The following is a 23,396-nucleotide window of genomic DNA, read 5'->3' as shown; positions in this document are numbered from 1 at the left end:
TCCCCTGTTAGTTACTTGAGTTGAAACTGTCACCATCGTTTAACACCTAGCGGCAATGGTGGCTGACCCAGGGACTATGCCTCTACTGTGGCTCAGGAAACCTCGCTCCCTTCAACCACCATGGCCAGCGGTGAGTTATATCCAACCATCAACTATTAAGATGAATCCACTCACCTCCATTGTACAGCTTACTGCTAACAACGTCACTCTTCCAGTTACGACCCTTCTTGACTCGGGGTCAGCCGGGAACTTTATCTCGGAGCCTCTGCCACCAGCCCAAGCTACCAGCCAGCACAATCAAAACTACCTACGTAGTAATCACCATCACCGGAAAAACCCCTTAACCACCATCACATCCGATACAGTGTGGGCCCCATCCAAATGTCTATCGGCTTGTTACATGAAGAATCCATTACCTTCCTAGTGTTAGAAGAATCAACAGCAGACATCATTCTCGGTTGTCCGTGGCTGGTACAACATAACCCAGTCTACTCCTGGTCAACAGGCGAAATCCTCTGGTGGGGTGACCAGTGTTTCCCATCCTGCTTCCCACACAGACCCTCACCAACGATAAGGACCTCCGAAGCCTTATCCATCAATGCCACCTCTGTTGAAAGCCCTGTTGATAAATGATCCATTGATATTCCACCTTCTTACCAAGAGTTCCAAGATGTCTTCTGTCCGCACAAAGCCTCACAACTTCTTCCTTACCGCCCTTGGGATTGTGCCATTGACCTGATTCCGGGTGTGCCAGTGCCTCACGGGAATATCAACCCGCTCTCGTTTCCGGAAAAGAAGGCCATGGAGAAGTACATTGAAGAGGCTCTAAAACAAGGTGACATAGTTCCTTCCACATCCCCTGTCGCTTCCAGCTTCTTCTTCGTGGCCAAGAAGGACAGAGATATGCAACCCTGCATCGACTACAAAGCATTAAACCAAGTTACAGTCAAATTCCGGTACCCTCTTCCCCTCGTCCCAGCCGCCCTAGAACAGCTCAGAGGAGCAGTCATCTTTTCAAAGTTAGATCTCAGAAGTGCATATAACCTCATCTGTATTCGAGAGGGTGATGAATGGAAGACCGCATTTGTGACCCCTACTGGCTACTACAAGTATAGGATGATGCCGTATGGTCTAGTTAACGCCCCCTCAGTCATCCAAGACTTCATGCTTGAGGTGTTCTGGGAGTATCTCAACCACTTTGTTATAGTTTACATAGACAACATCCTCATCTACTCCCAGAGCCTGGCTGAACATCGCCAACATGTAAAGACATAAATTCCAATTATTCCTCAATGCAGAAAAATGCACCTTCCATCAACCATCCGGGGACCCCTCCAAGACTCCATACATGTGCCTTCTTCTCCCAGAATCTCAGCCCGGCAGGGAGAAACTACAACATCGGTAACTGGGAGCTTCTAGCCATCAAATTGGCACTGGAGGAATGGCGACATTGGCTCGATGGAGCAGCACATCCTTTCATGGAATTCACTGACCACAAAAACATACAAAATCTAAACGTCTGAATCATCGCCAGGCTTGATGGGCCCTATTTTTCACTCGATTCCACTTCACTATATCCTATCGACCAGGTTCTCGCAACACTTAAGCTGATGCCCTCTCCCGCATTCACACATTGGACGAAAGTACAGACGAGCCTAAAACGATCATCCCAACACAACTCATCACCAGCCCGATTCAATGGACCTCTCCACCAGTTGCCTCCAAAGTCCCTCCTCCTGTTCCGCCTGGCTGTCCCCCCGGACTATGTGTTCTATGATATGTTCCTCGGACACAACACACCCCAATAATACATACTACTCACACCTCCCTAGGCACTGGTCACCCAGGGACCGACATGACTTTCTCGTTGCTAAAAGACCACTTCTGGAGGCCCAAAATGGCAGAAGATGTTGGAAGATATGTCCGAGGTTGCACGGATTGCACCATCTCCAAAAGTCCCCGACATCTTCCAGCTGGTAAACTCCACCAATTACCCATTACCCATTCCTAACCGTCCCTGGTCACACCTAGGAGTGGATTTTATCACAGATCTACCCCCCTCTGAGGGCAATACCTGTATTGTGGTCATCATTGATAGGTTCTCTAAATTCTGTCGGCTCATCCCCTTACAGGGTCTACCCACTGCCCTCGAAACTGCAGAGCTCCTCAGGCTCCTCAGGCCATCTACAAAGTAAGGGAGATCTTGGAATCCTGGCGACGTGGTGGGAGATTAGAGTACCTCGTCGACTGGGAAGGTTACGGCCCAGAAGAACGTTCATGGGTCCCTCGAGACGACATCCTAGACCCTATGCTCCTAGAGGAATTCCATACCTCGCACCCAGATTGCCCTGCTCCCAGAGGCCGAGGAAGACCACCACGTCGTCAGGGTAATCCTGTCACCATCCTCAAATACTCTGGTCACTCCATCCAGCAAGTTGATACCCATTGTCAAGGAGCCCCCTTCAATCTCCATTCACTATTCACCCACTGTTATATTCTGCTTCCCTCAATAAATACCAGTTTCCAGAATATACTAGTGGCCTAAGACTTTTACACAGTACTATATATATATATATATATATATATATATATATATATATTAGTGGTGGGCCGTTATCGGCGTTAACGTGATACGTTAACGTGAGACTCTTATCGGGCGCTAAAAAAAATATCGCCGTTAATCTATTCTCAAAGTTGGGTTAGGAGCTCAGTCTATACTAAGCAAGCTTCACCCTTCACCTTGATATTTTATATAACCGACTGGCTGAGGCCAGCCTAAAAAGATGCTCAGGACAGTTGACGGGCCACTGCTGCGCATTGTCATGAAAGCTTATCTTTTTCCGCTTGTCGATTTTAACATTAAAGCATCCAAAAACAAGATGCGGAAAAGCTGAACAGAGTAGCTGCTTACTCGCGCGCTGTGTTCAGTGCGCACGAGAGAGATCGAGAGCCGCATTTCACGGACAGCGACACTGAACCGAGCTCTCTTCTGAGAAGTTCTCCTCGATGTCCCTCCTGCACCTGAACGAACAAATACAAATCGCAGTTTGAACGAACAAAAAGATGTGAAAGAATTCAAAATACTCAAAATACTTGAACATCGAATTTGCTTACTTTTGCTCTTGTGCCGACAAATACATACAAAATATGTCAAAGTATCCACCTTGGAAATTATGCTCAAAAAAACTGTCAGTTATTTCTTAAGTGAAAGTAAACAGTTGAAGAAAATGGAAAAAAGGAAAAAAATGGGATGTGTATTATATTGGATGCGTTCATCGTCTCTTAAAGTGACCGCGCCTAATTTAGCTACTGGCTGGTGTAATGTTAATCCAAGAAAATTAAAATGAAAATCACTCACTGCTCTTGACTGAATTACTTTGTAGTTTTAACAGTCAAACCAAAAAATATTCAGACACCAGATATAATTTTTGATATATATTGTAAAACTTTAATAATGTGAGAAATGTTGAAGGTGTCTGAATAAATGTAGGTTTGATTTTTACATTGAAGACTATCCAATGCTATTTTACATTTAATTATTTGGTTTCTGTACCTTGACACCTACAAACTTGAAAAAAAAAAAAAAACTTAAACATTGTGTAAATAGCACAACTAATGTTACATATGTGGTGCAGCACGGCCACGGACTCGATGTGCTTTTAAACAGGACGCGTTTGCAGTTCGCTACTAGGTACGTAAGCGATCGATACACTACTGCAGACGCAACGCTCTTGGAACGCAACTGGAATCCGTTAACATGGGTGCGTAAAAAAATATGCAACGCATACGCACTGCAGACAGAGTATGTGTGAAACAGGCGTAAGGTTGTTGTCACCTTGAGCAATGTGGAATTAGTTTACAGCTTTCTCAAGCACTTTGTGATGCATTTGATGAGCACCTTTTCTAATGCACCTTCTAGCCTAATAAACCCCTTCTCAAAGACTTACTGTTTGTCAATTTTATCTAGATTAATCTAGATTAATTTCAGTTACAAGCATTTCTTTCTTTTTTAAACACCCACCACAAACTTAATTTTTTTTTTTATAAATTTGATATCTTTTTATTACCACAACACAATAAATAAACATCTGCCTTTTCTGCTGAATAAATTGGATATAATGAATGAACCAGCTCCAGCTCAACAGGGACAGGAACAGAAATAAATCTGTGCATAGAGATATGAATTTCCAGTTGCTAACTCAGCAGTTGTACGCCTAGAGGAAAAGGGCTTTCGTAGATCTCCAGGACTGCTTATGACAGCAATAATATCTGTTAAAATAACTCCACATTTATATTTTTAAACAAAAGGGAGTCTAAGTGCCCTTGTTAGTCTTATACAAATATAGCAGAATATATATTCAGCAATTCTTTAACCAGCTATTTTCTTACAATGCATCCTGACTGGATATTTAAGGGCACTGCAGTTTTAGCATGGTTAGGACAATGTAGCAATGCAGGGAACTTTTGTGATATTTGCAAGGTGTTGGCATGAATTATTAAATGCTGCATGACATTGTGAGGCTGTCCTTGTATATTAGGCTTGCATGGGAATGCAAACAAGTTTTGTGTGCTTGTTTGTAAAGGTCTGCTAGTCATATTATTTAGCCTTTACTGGCAGGTGTGTGTGTGTGTGTGTGTGTGTGTGTGTGTGTGTGTGTGTGTGTGTGTGTGTGTGTGTGTGTGTGTGTGTGTGTGTGTGTAAAGAAGAGTGTATTGTAGGGAAATAGGCCCATGGCTGGATGAACAGGGATAATTGCAGGTGCCAGTCTGTCTCCTGCTCTTTAATGTAGACTTGTGGGATTAAAGTAGACACTGCAGGGAAGACTGGATTGGACACAGCAGCCAATATTTTGTTAAAGTTATTAGGGACTATAAATTAGAGTACCATGGATGTCATGGATGAGTAAATATATGTGTTTCTATGGCATTGGTAACTGACAGCTATATACATAAATATTGATGTGACTGATCTCTTCATCTCCTCCATATAAGTCTTTTCCTATACAACTGCACTGATAATTACACCCTTAAAAGCGCATTCTAGAATGGTTTTAAGCTTGTTGTGGGGGGTGTTTTCTTTTGTTTTATTTCTCTTTGATGAAGAGTCCATTTCTCATATTGCATCTGGGAAATCACTGACCCTGAGCGGGTTGTGTGTGAAATATGATATTAGTCTGTTCTCTGAGGGCCCATATGGGCCTGGACTGACAGCTGAGTGACAGGGGCCTGGAGGGCTCAAAACTACGGCCTGTTAAAGGCTGGAACAGCACTCTTCACTAGCCGTCACAGCCGCACTCAACCATGCAGAGAAAAAAATCTTGGAAAGGGTTAGAAGAATGGAGTATTTTATGAGAAAGTAACAGTGGCAAAAAGTTTCGTCTTCAAATTGCAAAATTTCCTAGTGAGGTGACATCTTATAATACTCAAGATATGCAGCACAGTTGTGGGTTCCACTTTATATTTGTTGTCCTTAAAGGGATAGTTCATCCAAAAATGAAAATTCTGTCATTAATTCTCACATAGTTCCAAACCTGTAAAGCCTTTGATTATCTTCAGAACACAAATTAAGATATTTTTGATTAAATCTGGGAGCTTTCTGACTCTCCAGAGACAGCAAGGGTCCTACCACATTCAAAGCCCAGAAAGGCACTAAGAACATCAACAAAATAGTCCATGTGAAATTAGTGTTTCAGTGGTCATTTTATTAAGCTACGAGAATAATTTTGTGCACAAAAAACAATATTTCTCCTCCATTGTCTTCTACAATTATTCAGAGTTCCACGATGCATGTGCATGCTGCTGCTGACATAAGAGCATGATACTCTCTATTTTTGCCAAACAGCAGCATTAAACCTGCTAAAAGCTGGATCCAGTTGTGGCATTAGAGAGGTCAAAAATGACATAAATGTGCAAAACAAAAGTGCAAGAAAATCAGTGTCTATTTTGGAACTGGAACAAACAATAACAAGTAAAGCTTGCAGCTGTGTGGACATTAGCGATATCATTAACAATTCTGGCTTATAGTCGATACTAATATCATGACTTCTTGTTATCAAGATCTTTAGTCTATGTGCTGTGTTCTGTTTTTGCATGAACTTGATACTATTTTGCAGTGCACTTGCCATCCAATAATCACAATAAGCTTTTTGCTCTGTTGACTTTAAATAAGAAAATAATGAAATATCTCATGTAAATCTTGTAAACAGTGCTTCCTCAGAATAACCATTTGGCGTCCATGAGCTCATTAGTCAGATAGGATATATTATCTCATGTTACTAAAGAAAAACAAATTGGTTTAGTATCTATATATTTATTTTTACTTCAAACTGTCTTTTTTTACAATCAAACTAGCTGATTCCGATACTGATTTCCGATTTTTCTTATCTTTTAGCAACAAACAAGAAAGAAGGAAAGTGTGCATAAACAAGATGTTTATTTGGTATTTAATAGGCCAAACTGGCGTTTGGCTATTGAAAACAATAACCGTAACCATCTGAAATTAACAGCAATAACTGCACAGTAAATAGCTTACATTCAATACAAACATAGATGGTACAGACATCAGCATTTAGCTTTTGTTTTTGAATTGGGTTGAAACTACAGAGAACTGGCCTTAAATGAAAATATTAACTGTAACCATGTGAAATTAAAGTTAACAACTGCATAGTTCTACAATCCAAACACATTCAATAAGAGGTTTTTTAATAAGCATTCAGTATTTGTTTTTGTTTTTAAATTAGTTTTTTTTTTTAGTCTTTACCAGTGAGACTAAATAAAAGTATGCTATATAAATACATTATTCCAAAATGTTAAAATCAAATAATGTTGGTGCGAATAAAACAAAGATACAAAGTGTTTCATTCATCCAATAAAAAAAAAAAAAACATTAAGGTAATGATTCACATCTATAAAAAAAATAAAAAAAACATTTCAGTTTTGTCAAAGTTTAGTCCGTTTCATTTCTCATCCAACACGTGAGAAGTTGTTCTGAAAATCTCTTCACAGTCTACTCGTGTTCAGGGCACGGACCGATACAGTATATGCTCACGCAGCTTTAGTGCACGCAGGAAAGGGACTCTTATTTGTGCGTCAGTACACCAACAGCTGATTGCTTCCTGCTATCTGTGCCTCAGACATGTAGCTCTCATAGACAGTAAAAGAAATGGACACAGCGACCCCATTGGATTCAACTGAGAAAAATGAAGTCCTGGGGGTCGGGCGTACTGCGCAGACTCAAACTGAGCTTTATGATGTATATGTCACGTGAGCAACCTGTACGTCTTCTAATCGCTGTGCCAAGAGAAATCTGAATCACCCACCGAATCTTGCAGAGAAGGCGAGCTTGAACAGGAGCAAATTTTGGTAAGTATTCTGATTAATTATCTCCATTGACTTTATGCCTCCACGTTCCCCCGATAGCCTCATAGACAGTAAAGAGTGGCTTGAACCGGGCAATGTTGATGATGTTGATGTAGAAATGCATCTTCAGGTGCATCCATCGCTGGGATTAGTTTGCAGCGATTGACCTGAAGGAGTGTACTTTAATGTGTTGATCTTTCTGCACCACAAACCATTTCTGCAGTTTGCTTTCAAAGGATGTGCATACAATTAAAAGTGTCTGCCCTTCGGGCTGTCCCTGTCTCTCCATGTCTTCACTAAAGTCTTGGAGGGGAATCTTGTTCCCCTCAGAGAGCAGGTTGTTCACATCCTCAACTATCTCAATAATTGGGTTATAATAGCACAGTCTCAAGATCAGTTGTGCAAGCAGAGGGATCTAAGTTCTCTGGCACCTCAGCCAGTTGGGTCTTCAGGACAACTGGGAAAAGAGCAAACTCTCCCCGATCCAGAGGATCTCTTTTTTCGGTATGGAGTGGGATTCGGTCTTACAGAGAGCATGTCTCACAGAGGAATGTGCACGGTCGGTGCTGAGCTGCTTGAATTCATTCAAGGGCAGGACGGCGGTCCCTCTGAAATTATTTCAGAGGCTCCTGGGGCACACTTACAGTACTAGGGCTATTGCATATGAGTTCTCTTCAGCACTGGCTTCATGGCTGAGTCCTGAGGTGGGCGTGGCAACACGGTACTCACCGGGGTCAAGTTATACTGACCTGTCACCAAACCTTCACCCCCCGTGGTCAGATCTTACGTTCATCCAGGCAGAAGTGCCCCTAGAACAGGCCTCCAGGCATGCTGTGGTTTACACAGATGCCTCCACCACCGCACATACAATGGCAATGCAGTGTCTAGGTATGGACAGGCCCCCATCTGCACTGGCAAATCAATAGTCTAGAGTTGTTGGCAGTGTACCTTGCCTTGAACCATCTCAAAGGGTGCTTACAAGGCAAGCACGTGCTGGTCTGAACGAACAACATAGTGACCATTGCATACATCAACCAACAAGGTGGTCTGCATTCGTGTTGCAACTCGCCCACCACCTCCTCCTTTGGAGTCAGAAGGATCTGTGGTCACTTTGTGCCATTCACATTCCAGACCTGCTCAACCGTGTGGCCAACGAGCTGCCTCAAACTCTGCCCCCTGGGAGAGTGGCTTCTCCATCCCCAGACTTCCAGCTGATGTGGAGATGTTTCGGAGCCGCTCAGGTAGACATGTTTGCCTCTCCAGAGGGAACACTTGGCATGGACACACTGGAACACCGCTGGGTGCGGGGCCTGCGCAAGTATGCATTTCCCCCAGTGAGCCTTCTCACACAGACACTGTGCAAGGTCAGGGAGGACGAGGAGCTGGTCTTGCTTGTGATTCTGCTGAGGAAGGATCTACTGACTCAGAGATGGGCCACCCTGTGGCACCTGCTTCCAGACCTGTGGAAACTTCATGTCGGAGGTTCTTGGTGACCTACCCCAAGAGGTAGTTGTCATGATCACTTTGGTGAGACGGATCTACAAGGCACGCTTACTCCTTGAAGTGGAACCTGTTCTTCGAGTGGTGTTCTTTTCATTGAAAAGACCCCCCGAGATACCCAATCAGGTCATGCTTTCCTTTTATGCAGCAAGGGGTCAGAGTGAAGGCTATCTCTCTCCACCCTTAACCCTCTGGAGTCGATTCACGTGTATACGCGTGATGAGGCGTTTTCTCCTGATAACCCCTAAAAGATCTTAAATTACACTTTCAGAGAGGGTAAAGGCTTCCTTGTCTCCAAAAATTTGATCGATGAGGGTCATAAAAGCCATCTGTTCTGGACACCTGTTTTTACATGCCCCCTCCCCTCCCCTCCCCTCCCTGTACACCCCAGTGACCTAAATATGAACTTATGAACCTAAGAAGGAGGGGGGTGTTTTTTGTGTGTGTTGGGAAGCTATGTGTTTTTTTTAAACATAAAAATGTGAAAATGGTATAAGGGAAGCTTTTACCAAGGTTTTAAGTACACAGTGCATTTCAAGAAAAAGGTTATAAACACATACGAAATGGAAACAATGTAAAAACGTTGTTAAAGTTGTTACAAATGAAATAAAAAGAAAACTAGGTTACTGGTTATTTATCTAAAACAACCAAACAAGTCAAAAAACTATCAGATATGTTTCGTTAAGCAACACGTCAAAAAGATGTGAGAGCTTGTAGCATTACAATTTAAAAAGGTGTTTTGTTTTCAGCTAGAAAACTAGGTTACAGAGTTTTATAGCATTTGTACCTTACCTCAAACTAAAAAAAAGAAGCGAATGTAAAGCAACGATACAAAAACCAGAAAAGTTGGCGTTTGTCAATGTTAGATGTTAGAAAAAGTTAAAACAAAAGAAAAAAGAGGTATGTATTTACGCTGATCTCGAAAATACATCAGACCCCGTCTTTAAAACACCAGCACAAGATACTTGTCAAATCTATACTTGTACCACTAACTACAATTTAAAAAATCGAGATGGTTAATGACAGAGTTATACAAAAGAAATAAAGATTTCCCAGCAAAGTGTTACGACGTCTCCGGTAACGTTAGATCGCCTCAAACCAAAAAAAAAAGAAGCTAATGTAAAGCAATGTTTCAAACCAAGAAAAGTTGATGTTTGTAACGCTTGGTGAAAGGTTAAAACAAAAGAAAAAATAGGTATGCATTTACGCTGATCTCAAAGATCCTCCGACAGAGTTTGCGAAGCCTCTGGTAAAACAACCTCACAGCACCGCTGACATACTCAGAATGCTTACATCTGGTCCCACTCAAACCACTTCTTCTTCGTTTTGACGCAAAGCTTTAGGTGGATTTACAGCCACCTACAGGACAGGAGTGTGGAGCATTGACATTAATGAAAACTAACTCAAACATAAGAGATAAAAGAAATACAAAAATAAAATTAATGATAATAATAAACTTAGTAGTGATTCTTTAAATACTGTTTATCAACTCTTTGAGATACTTAATCTGTGAAACATTTCTATAGCCACATCTTTATTTAACAATGTCTAAAATAATATCTGGTTTATTTCCATATTAAGTGCTTCTGTAAGTTGTAATCTTTCGTTGTCATATGTTTTACATTTTATTAAAATAGGTGCAACTGTTTCAGGAAGATCACATTTAACACAAAGTCCAGACACATGTTTTTCCTCTTATAAATAATGACTGATTAAGTGCAATGTGTCCAATTCTATGATGAGATCTTCCTTTCTATCCCCAAAATTCTCCTTTCATTTCCAACTGTTCTTTGAATATTATATAAATGCCGTCCTTTATTCTCACAACCCCATTTAATTTGCCACATATCTTTTAATGTTTTTTTTTGTTGTTGTTGTTGTTGTTGTTTAATTAACCCTTTTATTTATAATTTACTCATTGGAGTATTAAATTTGATGTCTGATATTTTAATGTTTTTATCTGGTCCACTACTTTCATAACCTTCTATACCTAAATGTGCGGTTATCCATACAAAATAAATATTTGTTTTGCTTGTATTCTGAACAAACTCTGTAAAATGACTGACAAAATGTCTTGTTAAGATCTTGTTAAGATTTGCCACTCTTTAAACTTGATAGTGCTGAAAATTAGTCTGAATATATGACCACTTTAGTATATTAATGTGTTCAGCCCAGTGAAGAGCCAAAAATATGGCAATCATTTCTGTAGTATAAACTGACGGATGATTAGATGTTCTTTCTGGTATTCTATACCTAACCCTTGGAAAATATATAGCTGCTGCTGCTGTATGGACTCTTTCCGGATTTTTAGATGCATCTATGTATATGAGTTACTTTAAAACTAGGTTTAGCCTATATACTCTTTATTTTTTCTTCTAAACAAAAGTCCTTGAATATGTCTTTTATTTTGTTAATATTAACTTCTGGCACTAAATTCTACATTCATAAATGTATGTTTTTCAAAATCCCCCCACGTTTAGTGGTACTTAAAGAGGAAATTTTTGATGTATCTGGAGATGTTAAAAGGAATGAAAAGTCCCAAAGCAAGATTTGTGTATTCTTCATTAGAGGACTTTGGTTTCTTAATGTGAAAATCTGTTACTGCCCTACTTTTTCTTTATATATATATATATATATATATATATATATATATATATATATATATATATATATATATATATATATATATAATTTATTTATTTATTTATTTTTTTTTTTTCAGTGTTGTTTTATTTATTTATTTTACATTTATTCTGTTTTATGATGTGCAGAGTGTGAATGAAAATTGAGTAATCTCAGACCGTATTAGTAAAACTACCAGTAATGTATGCCTTTCTGTGTTAATGTTCAAAGCAACCGATGTTTTTACTTTAAAAAGGTTAACCTATACGATTTTATTTTTTCGTCTCAACAAAAATCCTTGTTGGAAAAAAGTGTTGTTTTTTTATTTAATTTTAATAAGTCACTCACACTTACTTCAGTAGTCTAACCTAAGTCCTTGAATACGTCTTTTATTTTGACAATATTAACTTCTATCATTGCTATATCAATTAAAACATGTTTTTAGGCATACACAAATCTAATTGGAATGAAATGTTTTGGAAAGTCTTTGATTTTCTTGCCATAGACTTTCTATCATTTGTATCGAAAAACGTCTAAACTTTTACAACATTACACAAAAGGCAAAATATTTCATCTCAAGTAGTGCATAGAAACGCATCTGGTGTCTGGCATCTAACGTCTTTGTGTTTACTGTTACGACCATGTCAGCGAAGATTGTAAAACATTTAAGGTTTTCGGGGTTTGCAACTCAACTGTAATCTAATTAGTATTGCTGGGGTTCTGGTGTTGTAAATGGTAAAAAAGTAAAAAAAAATGTTTGTGTATTCAGTGATCAAAGGGTGACAATTTCAACTTTATGGCTTAGGCCTTTGATCGCGAAGTTAGCTGAAAGTGTGTATTTGTTTATACACTTCAAGCATCGCTTCCCTCAACATGAGGGGCTATTTGGGCGATTCTTGTGGTAGTTTAGCAGCGCTCCCCTTTTTCAACAAGGGTCGCCTATGAGCGCACTACTCTGAATTCTGAGTTCTCCTCTCATATGATACTGAGTTCTCTGTTTTTTTCCCCAGAGTGCTTCAGCATTATTTACACGGATCGAGTCGATGACTCTCAAATATACTGTTTTGAAAAGCCCCATTCATCTTGGGCACCATTCCACCTATGCATCCTCGGATCTAAACAGGGTGTTGCTACTAGGGATCTGTTGAGAAAGCTCCTTCAGCAGGCTTATGCGAAATCAAGTGGTAGCCCCTTTATGACAGGCAAGACTTAAAACTTAAGTAAAAAATGCTAGGCTGTTTGTTGTATCCCTTTAAAGGAATATTTTCGTCTGAAAGAAGAAAGTCACATACACCTAGGATGTCTCAAGGGTGAGTAAAACACAGTCTAATTTTGTTGTGTGAACTGACCTTTTAAAGACTGTTCCACATATGCATGGGCCATTTTTTTATGGTTTATTGAACATGGACAGTAAAATGTAACAGTTTGTCATGTACTGTATAATCACTTTTGTGATTGACATGCTGTTATTTTATATATTAGATACCATTCTTCCCTAGGTTAATGATTACATTAAGAATTTCAAACTTCTTTTCCAGAAATGTTATAAGTATGCAAATTAAACATTATCAAATTAAGTATGCACCAACTGGCATACATTTTCAAAAAAGAAAAAAAAGAAAAAGCGGGATAAATCCAGGTTCACAATTATTGTTTCATGTTGCTGATAATTAAGGATTTTAAAAGAAAAGAAAAAGACAAGAAAAGAAAAGAAGAAAAGAAACATTTTCACCATATTTTAGAAATACAATTTTTAAATCCAACCAAAATCTCAAAACTGACCAGTGTGTGAAACAAAATGTGTTTGCCTCTAGTGTCTTGCCATAAGTAAACTATTGACTAGTTATCTGTAACCCTGCAAAAAAATAAATGAATGAGGAAGTAAACCCACACCAGCCTCAGTTTTTCCAAGGTGTTTGTTTACTGACTTCAAGCTATATGATTTGGTTGATCATATTGAATTTACCTTTAGATGTTTAACCTTTGTTGTTGTTAATGGTTAACTGTTGTCACCAACTGATTCCATAAATAAAAACTTCCTTCATTCATAGTTTAAAAGTCCTAGGCTCTTGAAGATGATTCTGAGGAAATATAAAATATGCCAGTCTTACTTCTGGATAATTATTACAAAATCACACTCCTTATATTGTATGAACACACCTCTGGGCATGGTTTAAGCAAATGTGTAGACTGATAAATAGAACAGATGAGAACATCTTTCAGAACAGATTTCAGTCTAGTTTTGCCTGTTACCCCTTTCCTTGAAGACTATGGCGTTTTATCGTACAGACTGCATTGAGAAACCTGTCTCTAAGCTTTTTGAGAAACTTGGCCATCTGGTTGGCTCTTATCCGGTTTGGTTTTTTGTCATTCCTCTGATAATGTCCGCTGCTCTGGGAGGAGGACTGTACTTTCTCGAAGACCTCGAGAACAATGACGTTGAGAATCAGTTCACACCTATCAATGGACCATCCAAGCAAGCCAGACATTTTATAAAAGAAACTTTTCCAAGTAACGATTCATTGTTTTCAAAACAAAGACTCAATGCTGAAGGAAACTATTCAGTGATTGTATTTTCTATTTTGGAAGGAAACATTTTAACAGGTGACCTGTTTAAGGAAATCAGTGCACTTGACAAGCAAGTGCAGAGTCTGTCTGTCAAAGCCCATCAAACTCAGATAAGTTTTAAAGATATTTGTGCCAGAGAAAATGGGGACTGTGTCTCAAATCCCATACTGGACATTATTGGTAATAAATCCTCCAATTTATCATTTCCGATAAAAACATGGAAAGGGAAAGATGTTTTTCTTGGCTCTACAGTAGGAGGTGTTGAAGAAAGAGGAGGTGTGATCCAGGAGGCACGTGCCATCAGACTTTTCTACTTTTTGCAGGATAACAATGGAACCTCTGAATGGCTTCAACAGTTCCAAAATGTTCTATCCAAAAAAACACTCAGCAAAGGACTTAAGGTACAGTAAGTAACCTGTGAGGGAGTTGTTCACACAGGCAAATACATTATACATACTGTGTTTTCATAAGGAGCATATATATATAGATAACCGTCTCAATCTGCAGGTGTCTTATTTTACTTCAGTCTCCAGACAAGAGGAGATAGAGAAACACACAACAGATGGCATTCCTCTCTTTTCAATAACTTACTCACTTGCAATCTCCTTCTCGGTGGTATCTTGCATGCGGTAAGCAACTGATATCACACATATTCAGACAGGGAGTATAATCTAATTATACAAAATAATAATAATATGATCACACAGAATGAAATGTTTTAAAAATCTAAAGTAGCTGAATGGTTTCTGTAAGGGTTAGGTTTACAGTTGTTGTTGTTGTTGTTTTCAACTGCTTACATTTAAAAAAATATATATATATAATAATAATAATTCCAAAAATTGCACACACAAAGTGCAAAATGCCTCACATTTCTTGCAAAATGAAACACTGCATTCAAAATATCACAAACACATCTCAAAAGCATACATTTTAAACACATTTTGTGTGTTGTGTTGTGCAAAAAGTGTTTTATGAAATTAAAAATTGTGTCAAAGGCAGAGAATGAACGTATAGGCATTTGCAGATTTGGTGTGTGGTTTCAGAAATGTGTGATAAGTAAAACTGTTGTGTGTAAGCAGTTGAAAAAAAAACTCTTAAGTGTATACTGTAAGTGTAGGGTTAGAAAAAGGCTTTGAAAAAAATGGAAATCAATATGTGTGTGTGTGTATTCTGGGAATCAAAAGGCCCCATAAGGAAATTACCAGAATTTTTGCTACCTAATAAAAGTAGCTTATGAATTGTACAGAATTATTTTTTCTGAAAATATAAAAAAAAACGTTTTTTTTTTTTTTTTTTTTGTGAGGTTTAGGGTGAGGGGGCAGAAAATTATGTTTGTACGGTATAAAAACCATTACGCCTATGTAATGTCCTTATAGAAACAATTGTGTGAGTGTGTTTGTGTGTGTTATTAATGTTTGTCTTGGAAAGTTTTATAATTGTAATAAGTTAAAACAAAGAAAAGTGTTTAAGCCACCTTAAATGCTAGTAAGCAAAAGGGGGACAAACCCATTTTGATTAAATATTTATATTGAGTGAGAAAAAAAAATCACTAGTTGTCATGCATTATTTTACATTTAATTTCAGTCTTGATAATGTGAGGAACAAGATGTGGGTTTCTTTCGTGGGAGTTCTGTCTGCGGGTCTGGCTGTGCTCTCTAGCTTCGGCTTGCTGCTCCTTTTCCGAGTGCCATTCGTAATAACAGTGGCTAATTCACCTTTCCTGATTCTGGGTAAGTGTGTGTTTGTGCAAAATAGAAAATTAATTTAAGCATAATTACATATTTGTTATATACACTACAGAAACTTTTTATTAATATTGTTGTCTTGTTTTTGATTAACACAAAATAAGATGGTAATTGTGTTCATTTTCATAAAATTTAAGTAGAATGGAATGGGTGCTGTCAAGCTCCAAAAAAAAACAAAAAAACAAAAACAAAGAAAAAACAACTCTACTGTAATTTCATGACCTCTCCATTATGACTTGTTTTAGAAGTATGCACTTTTCATAAATACAGTAACATTCAAAAGTGTATTTTTATTTGACAAATTATTTTATTTAGCAAGGAAACATTAAATTGATAAAAAGTGACAGTAAAGGGATTTATAATGTTACAAAAGGTTTCTGTTTCAATAAGTGCTTTCCTGTTATGTGCCATTTAAAAAAAAAAAAAGAGTCATGAGTTACAGTATTAAGCTGTACATCTGCATATTGATTACAATAAGAAATGTTTCATGAGCACCATATTAGAATATTATAATTATTTTTGAGGAATCGTGTGACACTGCAGCCTGCAGGACTAGATTTAATCTTTTTTTCAACTTTTGACAAACCTCAATTTTCTTAGTCTAAATTTGGTCAAATGCAAATGTCTGTATAACTTTAAGAGCATTGTTTTAAAATGTTTAGCATAAACAATTAAAAGTGCAAATTTAATATTGTCCCTTTGGTTTAGAGTTGGTTTATAAAGAGCACACTTTTCTCACAGGCATTGGTGTTGATGACATGTTCATCATGCTTTCCAACTGGCAACAAACCAAAGTGAAGGATCCAGTGGAGAAGAGAATGGCAGAAACCTTCAAAGAAGCTGCCATGTCTATAACTATCACTACACTGACTGATGTTCTTGGTTTCTACATCGGGCTCATGAGTGAATTTCGCTCAGTCCAGGCCTTCTGCTTGTACACCAGCACATCCATTGTTTTCTGTTACATTTATAACATCTTCTTCTTTGGAAGTGTTCTAGCCCTAAACGGCAGGAGAGAGCAGAGTAACAGACACTGGCTGACCTGCTGCAAACTCCCAACACACACTCCTGAAGGAAAGTCTTTGGCGTATCGTCTCTGTTGTGTAGGTGGTGACTATGACCAAGAAACCAGTGCTGAGAAACAACAGCCCTTAGCACACTTCTTCAAGTTCTGTTATGGTCCGTTCCTGACCAAGCCCTGGACCAAAGTCTGTGTGATCCTGCTGTATTTGGGTTATTTGGCTGGAAGCATCTATGGATGTTTTAATTTACAGCAGGGTATTAATATGAGGGACCTGGCAGCTGATGATTCATATGTAGTAAATTATTATGATGATGATCAGAAATTCTTCTCCAGGTATGGTCCAAATATCATGGTTGTAGTGACTGAAGAGTTGCCCTACTGGAACAAGAGCAGTAGATCAGAACTAAACCAATGCATGGAAAAACTCTACAACTTGACATTTGTCAATCGAAATCTGTCTGTCTCTTGGTTAGACTTTTACTTACAATTTGCTCAAACCCAAGGCCTGAATCTAGACAATAAAACCATCTTCATGGACAATTTAGTATCTTTTTTCCAGCTCTATCCAGAGTTTAAGCTTGACGTTAACATTGCAGAAGGCAAAATCAATGCTTCAAGATTTTTTGTACAGACTTTGGATATTTCCAACGCCAGTATGGAGATAATGATGTTCAATGAACTCAGAAACACAGCTCACAGCTGTAGTGTAGCTAAACTTCTAGTGTTCCACCCATTGTTCATCTACTTGGACCAATATTTGGTAATAGTGACCAGCACCATTCAGAATGTTGGCTTCACCACAGCTGTCATGTTGGTTGTTTCCTTGTTTTTAATCCCAAACCCAATCTGTTCCCTGTGGGTCACATTTTCTATCGGCTCAGTCATCACCGGTGTCACGGGTTTTATGGCCTTATGGGGTGTCAACCTAGATTCCATTTCGATGATCATCCTGGTGGTGTGCATTGGCTTCACTGTCGACTTCTCTGCACATATTTCATATGCGTTTGTTTCGAGCAAAAAATCAACAGCCAATGAACGGGTAGTTGATGCATTGTTTTCTCTGGGATATCCGGTGCTACAAGGAGCTGCCTCAACAATAATAGGCGTACTAGTTTTGGCTGCATCCAAGAACCACATCTTCAGGACATTCTTTAAGATCATGTTTCTCGTTATGATTTTTGGTTTGGCTCACAGTATCGTCTTCATCCCAGTGTTTCTGACCCTACTGTCCTGTAGTTCAAATGAAACTAAGAAGAAAACAACAACAACTGTGCATGGTGTTATTCCAAAAGTAATTTTAATTGAAAACAAAAGCATGACATATGATAACCATGAATTTACCAAGGACAATTGTCACTTTTCTAGACAAATTGTTAAAACACAGAGTACTAAAATATATTTTATTCCAAATAATGAGATGCCTTCAGGTTGGTGCCATGACCCGGACTGTCCATAGAAGCCGAGTGTACATTCGTCATGTAAATAACGTCTGCATTCTTTAGTTTCTCTGTGATATTATGTTACATATTCTTATCAGGTTCATTTAACAGAGAAAGTGAGTATTGTGTATTGACAAGTTGAAATGTATTCAAAGTGAAATGTCCAGTGTGTGACGTGTATAGCTTTATCTGAAATAGTTGAATGTGAATCTGATATTGTCAGGGTTCTGTCACTTCGGTCTAGTTTATTCATGGCTTTGTTTTTATGTGAATGTGCGGCTTTGACTGTGCTCTCTTGTCTGCTTGCATTTTTTCTCTTTGGAGATTGGTGTTCGGATCCTGGCACATGTCTTGTTCAGTTTTGGTTTTGCACCGGGGTTCAGACACTCGTGCTCCATGTTCTGTCTTGTAGTGTGAATGCGTGGTCTCGAATTCACCCGGGCCATACACTCTTCTGCCCTTGTGTGTTTTTGTGTTCTGTGTTTCTCACTGTCTCGTGTTGTTGCATGCAGCTCATGTTTATGTCGTCTGTGTGCTTTCTTGTTATGTTTTGTCTTGTGCTTGGGTTTTTCATTGGCTGTGTGCTTTCATGTTGTCATGTTTTGTGTGAATACACGGCTGCGTGTTCATGTTTTGTTCAAGCACATGGCTTGTGAATGTTTTGCTGGCCATGTGCTTGTGTTTTTGTTTTATTTGAGCACATGGCTTTTGTTTTGTTTGTTTCTGTGTTCCATGTGCTCTCATGTCTATTGTCAAACCCCACCCACCATGGCACCTGATTTGGTTCTGTTGCCCCATCTGTTGTCCCTCATTATCCTACTTGTTTCCCTATTTATTCTCCTTGTGTTCGCAGTCCTGTGCCAGTTCATTGTCAGATGTACCCCTGTTGTTTCTTGCCTGATCCTGTCTTGCCTTGCCTTGCTTTGCCCTGTACTGGCCTGCCTACCTGCCTATTTCCCCCCTCTGGGTATTTTTTGTCGGTTTTGGTTTTATTTTTACTATTAATAAAAGCCTATCGTTCCTGCATCACTGTGTCCTGGTCTCATCTCTTCACCCAACCTTGACAGATATATTATGTTTGTTTTTGTACGTGTAATGACAGTTTTGAAAATATAGATCCGGTCACTTGTGCTGAAGGATTAATGATCTATCACTCTGAAAATAACGCAGCACCTAAACTAAGCCCTACTGTTAACCCAGTATGAGGAAGGTTACTTTGGAACAAGTTACCCTATGTAAAATGTAATAAGTAGTGTAATTGTTTCAATTACTTTATTAAAGTATTTTTTTTAAATTACTTTCCTAAATTAATAACATATCTTTTAAACTGTTAATCATTTTCAAACATTTCATTCTAAAGCACAGCTCTGGAACATATTTTTAGCACTCACCATTGTGGCAACTCTCAGACAGGTTATATGGATTGATATAATGGGTGATTTTGATGTGATGCACTGGAAATTCAACGAACCAAGAAAAGCATCAGAATTGCATTACTTTATTAAACAGCTTTTAAACGGCAGGAGGTACTGTGCACATCAAAAACAGGCAAAGCAACAAAATAAAACTATTCAACATACCCTAGCTTGTTACTGAAAATATTCAGATGTAACCCAATTTGTAATGATTAACATTTTCATAAGTAACTTTAACTACAAATTTTTCTCAGTAACTGTAATGGATTACAGTTACATTTATTTTGTAATTAAATCACGTAAAGATGTTGCATGTAACGAGCTACTCCTCAACACTGACATAAACCTAACCAAGAGTGTTAACAAAAGCGAACATGAAAAAAAAAAAAAAAAAAAAAAACATTATTTGCTGAACAAATCATGCCATTGTACAGTTGCTTGCTTCTACATGTCTTTAACTTGACCCTTATTAAATGAGATTGGTTCCCAAGCTCTACGCATCCAAAGTGCTAAATGTACCAGGTGGACAACTGACTAAGTTTGTCAAATCAGATAGCTTTTCATTTGGTTCTATGATATAAGCACTGAAATGTATTACATGGTATTATGGTAAAAGTGTCATAATACAGTATTATACAAAAACCATGCAGCAATCAATTATTCAAGCATATTATGTTTCAAGGAAATGTAAAGAAATGTAAGGATAAAAATGCACATTAATAATTACAGATTTCCAAAAAGTAAAATTAATCAAGCTTTAGATTAATCTTTCAAAGTTTTAATCTGAATGGAATGGAAATTCCACAATTCACTTAATTTAGAAAATTTAATTTAGAAAAAAAATACTACTTTAACCCAGGCCATTTGTGTGAATGAAAGGTGAATATACCTCAGCACTACAAGAATGTTGGCATACTATATGACATAATAAAGATAATGTAAATATTGCAATTTTGTAGTCTGGAATAACCCATGTAAACTCTAGATTATCAATAAACTGGGTAGTTGCTTTAGAAGCTGTGACTTCTTAATCTATAAAAAGGTGTCTATTTGCAAATATGATTGCAGGCCACTCTGCCAGATAGCTTTTGCACACAAACCTAATATTTTACAATAGCAGGTACCACTCATTCCCAGAACAAAACCCTTTAGAGAGTTCTGAAATATAAGAAAGTCCTAATCTAAATATATTCTTTTTATAGATCCTTTTAAGGCAGGTCAGTTCACTCAGCGGCCAACTTGGTCAGCTATTTCCTGGAAGTACTGCTCCTATCTGTTTGAATCTGTAAAGACTGAAATATCTTGACTGTTTGTCAAGATTACTTTATTCTAGCAGTTCACTTGTAGAAAGTGTAGCAATCATTTCAGGAATTAAGACAGAAAGTTTCTCTCTCTCTCTCTCTCTCTCTCTCTCTCTCTCTCTCTATATATATATATATATATATATATATGGTAACGGAGTGAAGAATCACATGAGAGTAAGGAGTGCAAAAAAAGGCCCCGGAGGGTGGTTTTATTAATAGACAAATGTGTGTACACATTCAGTGAATAGGCTGTTCAATAAAATAGCAAAATGTATACATTTACAAAATTATTGTATACACTGTTCCTCATTAAAAATTATAAGGTGCAGCAGATGCTAAGGCAGATGGACATATTCTACCTCCATGGCTGCCAAATGCACCTGATCAGGTTGTTTATAAGGGTCTGACACATCCCCTCTGTGGCCACACACTCCAGTCACCCCTGGTCTCGCCTGTCTTCTCCCTGTATATGATATGATGACACACCATAAAACTCCCAAAAAAAGATAAAGAAACAGAGGGGGAAAACTCTGACTCAGAGAAGTTTAGTGTTGAAAACTGCATTGAAAACTGCACATCTGTAAAGCTGTCGACACAACAGTGCCATAAGATCATTATTACATTCCTTTTGCTTTGAATGTATCATGTGAGGATCCAATCACCTCAGAAGCTCGTCACAACATGAAACTGTGACAGCCTATTAATGCATGCCACCACACACATATTGTATATTAACATGTCTGTTAAGAGATTTATGCTTGTAGAAATTGCTTTCACATTAAAATCATTTACCAGTGATTATTTTCATTTAACTGCGCTAAGGATGCCAAAAGACAGTTTAGTTTAAAGGTGCCATGTGTCATGTCTGGCAAAAAAATCAAGTCATACTCCACATTCCATACCAGATGGGGGCAGTATGCCTCAATAAAGTGAATTGGTCTACTCTAGAGCAACAAACGAGAAACGGCATAGTCTTTATGCTCCACCCCTACCTTCACAACAACCCTAGAGCCATAGCCGAAGCCTAAGAGGACGTTTTGCCTCCAGAGGAAATTTGGGTGATGTCAAGTGATTTTGAAACATGACATCTTCAAGCTACTCCCCTTCCCCTTTACCAGTGAATATGTTCATATTCGTTTTGTTCACATTACATTTTGAGTTGTATATACACATTATTTGAATTAAATTAATTTGACAGACAGCATTCTGTCAACATCATTGGTCAACATCAGACAGCTGACTCTTTTCACACGCTTTAACGCCACACATAAATTTTCTTGTGCACAGAAAAACCACGAAGCAAAGAGGACACGGAGACCAACAGACTAGACAGAGCAGGTTAGTTATGATATAAAAAAATGGATAAGTTATAGCTAGCTAATTATCAAACGCACCTACGGTTAGCCATCGCTAACATTAGCACGTTTATCGAACAGCCTTCGATACATTTCTATGTTATAACTTCCCGAAAAAAAATACGCAAACATATAAAACAAACTTTTAGCAAAATGCTAAAAGCATCTTACTTACCAATCCAAAAGAAATGTTGCAAGTTCGGAGTCGAACCTCATTTCTTTCAAGTCCATCAGCTGTCTCCAGCGATGGAAAGCAGTGCCGATGTTTACTCTGGTTCGGCTCCTTTTCTTATCGGATTTGATTCGTGATTCCGAGCGCGGTTGTTTCCCTGTAGCGGGTGGTGGTCTCTTGCCAAGGGCTTCAGCCATCCTACCGCTCTCTTCCCTGAACTGAAATGAAGTAGTGGGCTGTACTTTCCACACGATTGACATCAGGTTCAAGTATGCCCAGAAGCCGTGCAAGTTATTCGTGTATTACAGGTTGGCTGGTGGTTATGTTGCCCGCATACCGCCTCCCATGGCCGAAACTGGTATTACGACACCTATCGGGCTGTGGCTAATAATGCTAATGCTAATTAAGGTTGATATCTCTGCAGCACTATAACTTGACATTTTTTGAATGACATCATCGCCCTTATTTCTTCTCATTCTTTTGATGCGTGTAGGTCATTTTTTTGGATATTTTTACCTCAATTTTTACACATGGCACCTTTAATGAACTTCAACATATTTATCCCAAGTTTACGGACACAAGATCCTTTAAAACTCAACCTTTTTGAAAATCTCTAAATAATTTAACATTTTGAAAGAGAGTGTCAATGAAGCCACTGCTAAAACCATGAATTATACAATAAAGATCAGAAATATCTAAGAAAAAAATATAACCTATGGCTTTTCCAGACCTGTCAAGTTTATGAAAACGTCCTTCAACCCTAAAAACATTTCTGTAGCTCAAACAGTAAAGCATGTTGCTAGCATCAGCCATGGGTTCGATTCACAGAGAAAGCAATAATTAAAATTGTGTTCCCTAAATGCAATGCAATAACAAAATAAACATCTTCTGTC

General features: G+C 38.3%; 1 protein-coding gene across 1 annotated transcript; it reads left to right on the top strand.

Moving 5' to 3' along the window:
• Positions 1 to 13,128: 13,128 nt before the first annotated feature.
• LOC113042161 (patched domain-containing protein 3-like) lies at positions 13,129 to 19,477 on the top strand. The gene is made up of 4 exons (XM_026200764.1): positions 13,129 to 14,450; positions 14,557 to 14,678; positions 15,634 to 15,779; positions 16,536 to 19,477. The coding sequence occupies exons 1-4, from the start codon at positions 13,752 to 13,754 to the stop codon at positions 18,272 to 18,274; spliced, it is 2,706 nt and encodes a 901-aa protein (XP_026056549.1). The 5' UTR covers positions 13,129 to 13,751; the 3' UTR covers positions 18,275 to 19,477.
• Positions 19,478 to 23,396: the final 3,919 nt, after the last annotated feature.

This window comes from Carassius auratus, chromosome 24 (genome assembly GCF_003368295.1).
Source record: "Carassius auratus strain Wakin chromosome 24, ASM336829v1, whole genome shotgun sequence".
NCBI lineage: Eukaryota > Metazoa > Chordata > Actinopteri > Cypriniformes > Cyprinidae > Carassius > Carassius auratus.
Note: the sequence above shows the minus strand (reverse complement) of the source record. Positions and strands in the feature narration are given on the sequence as shown.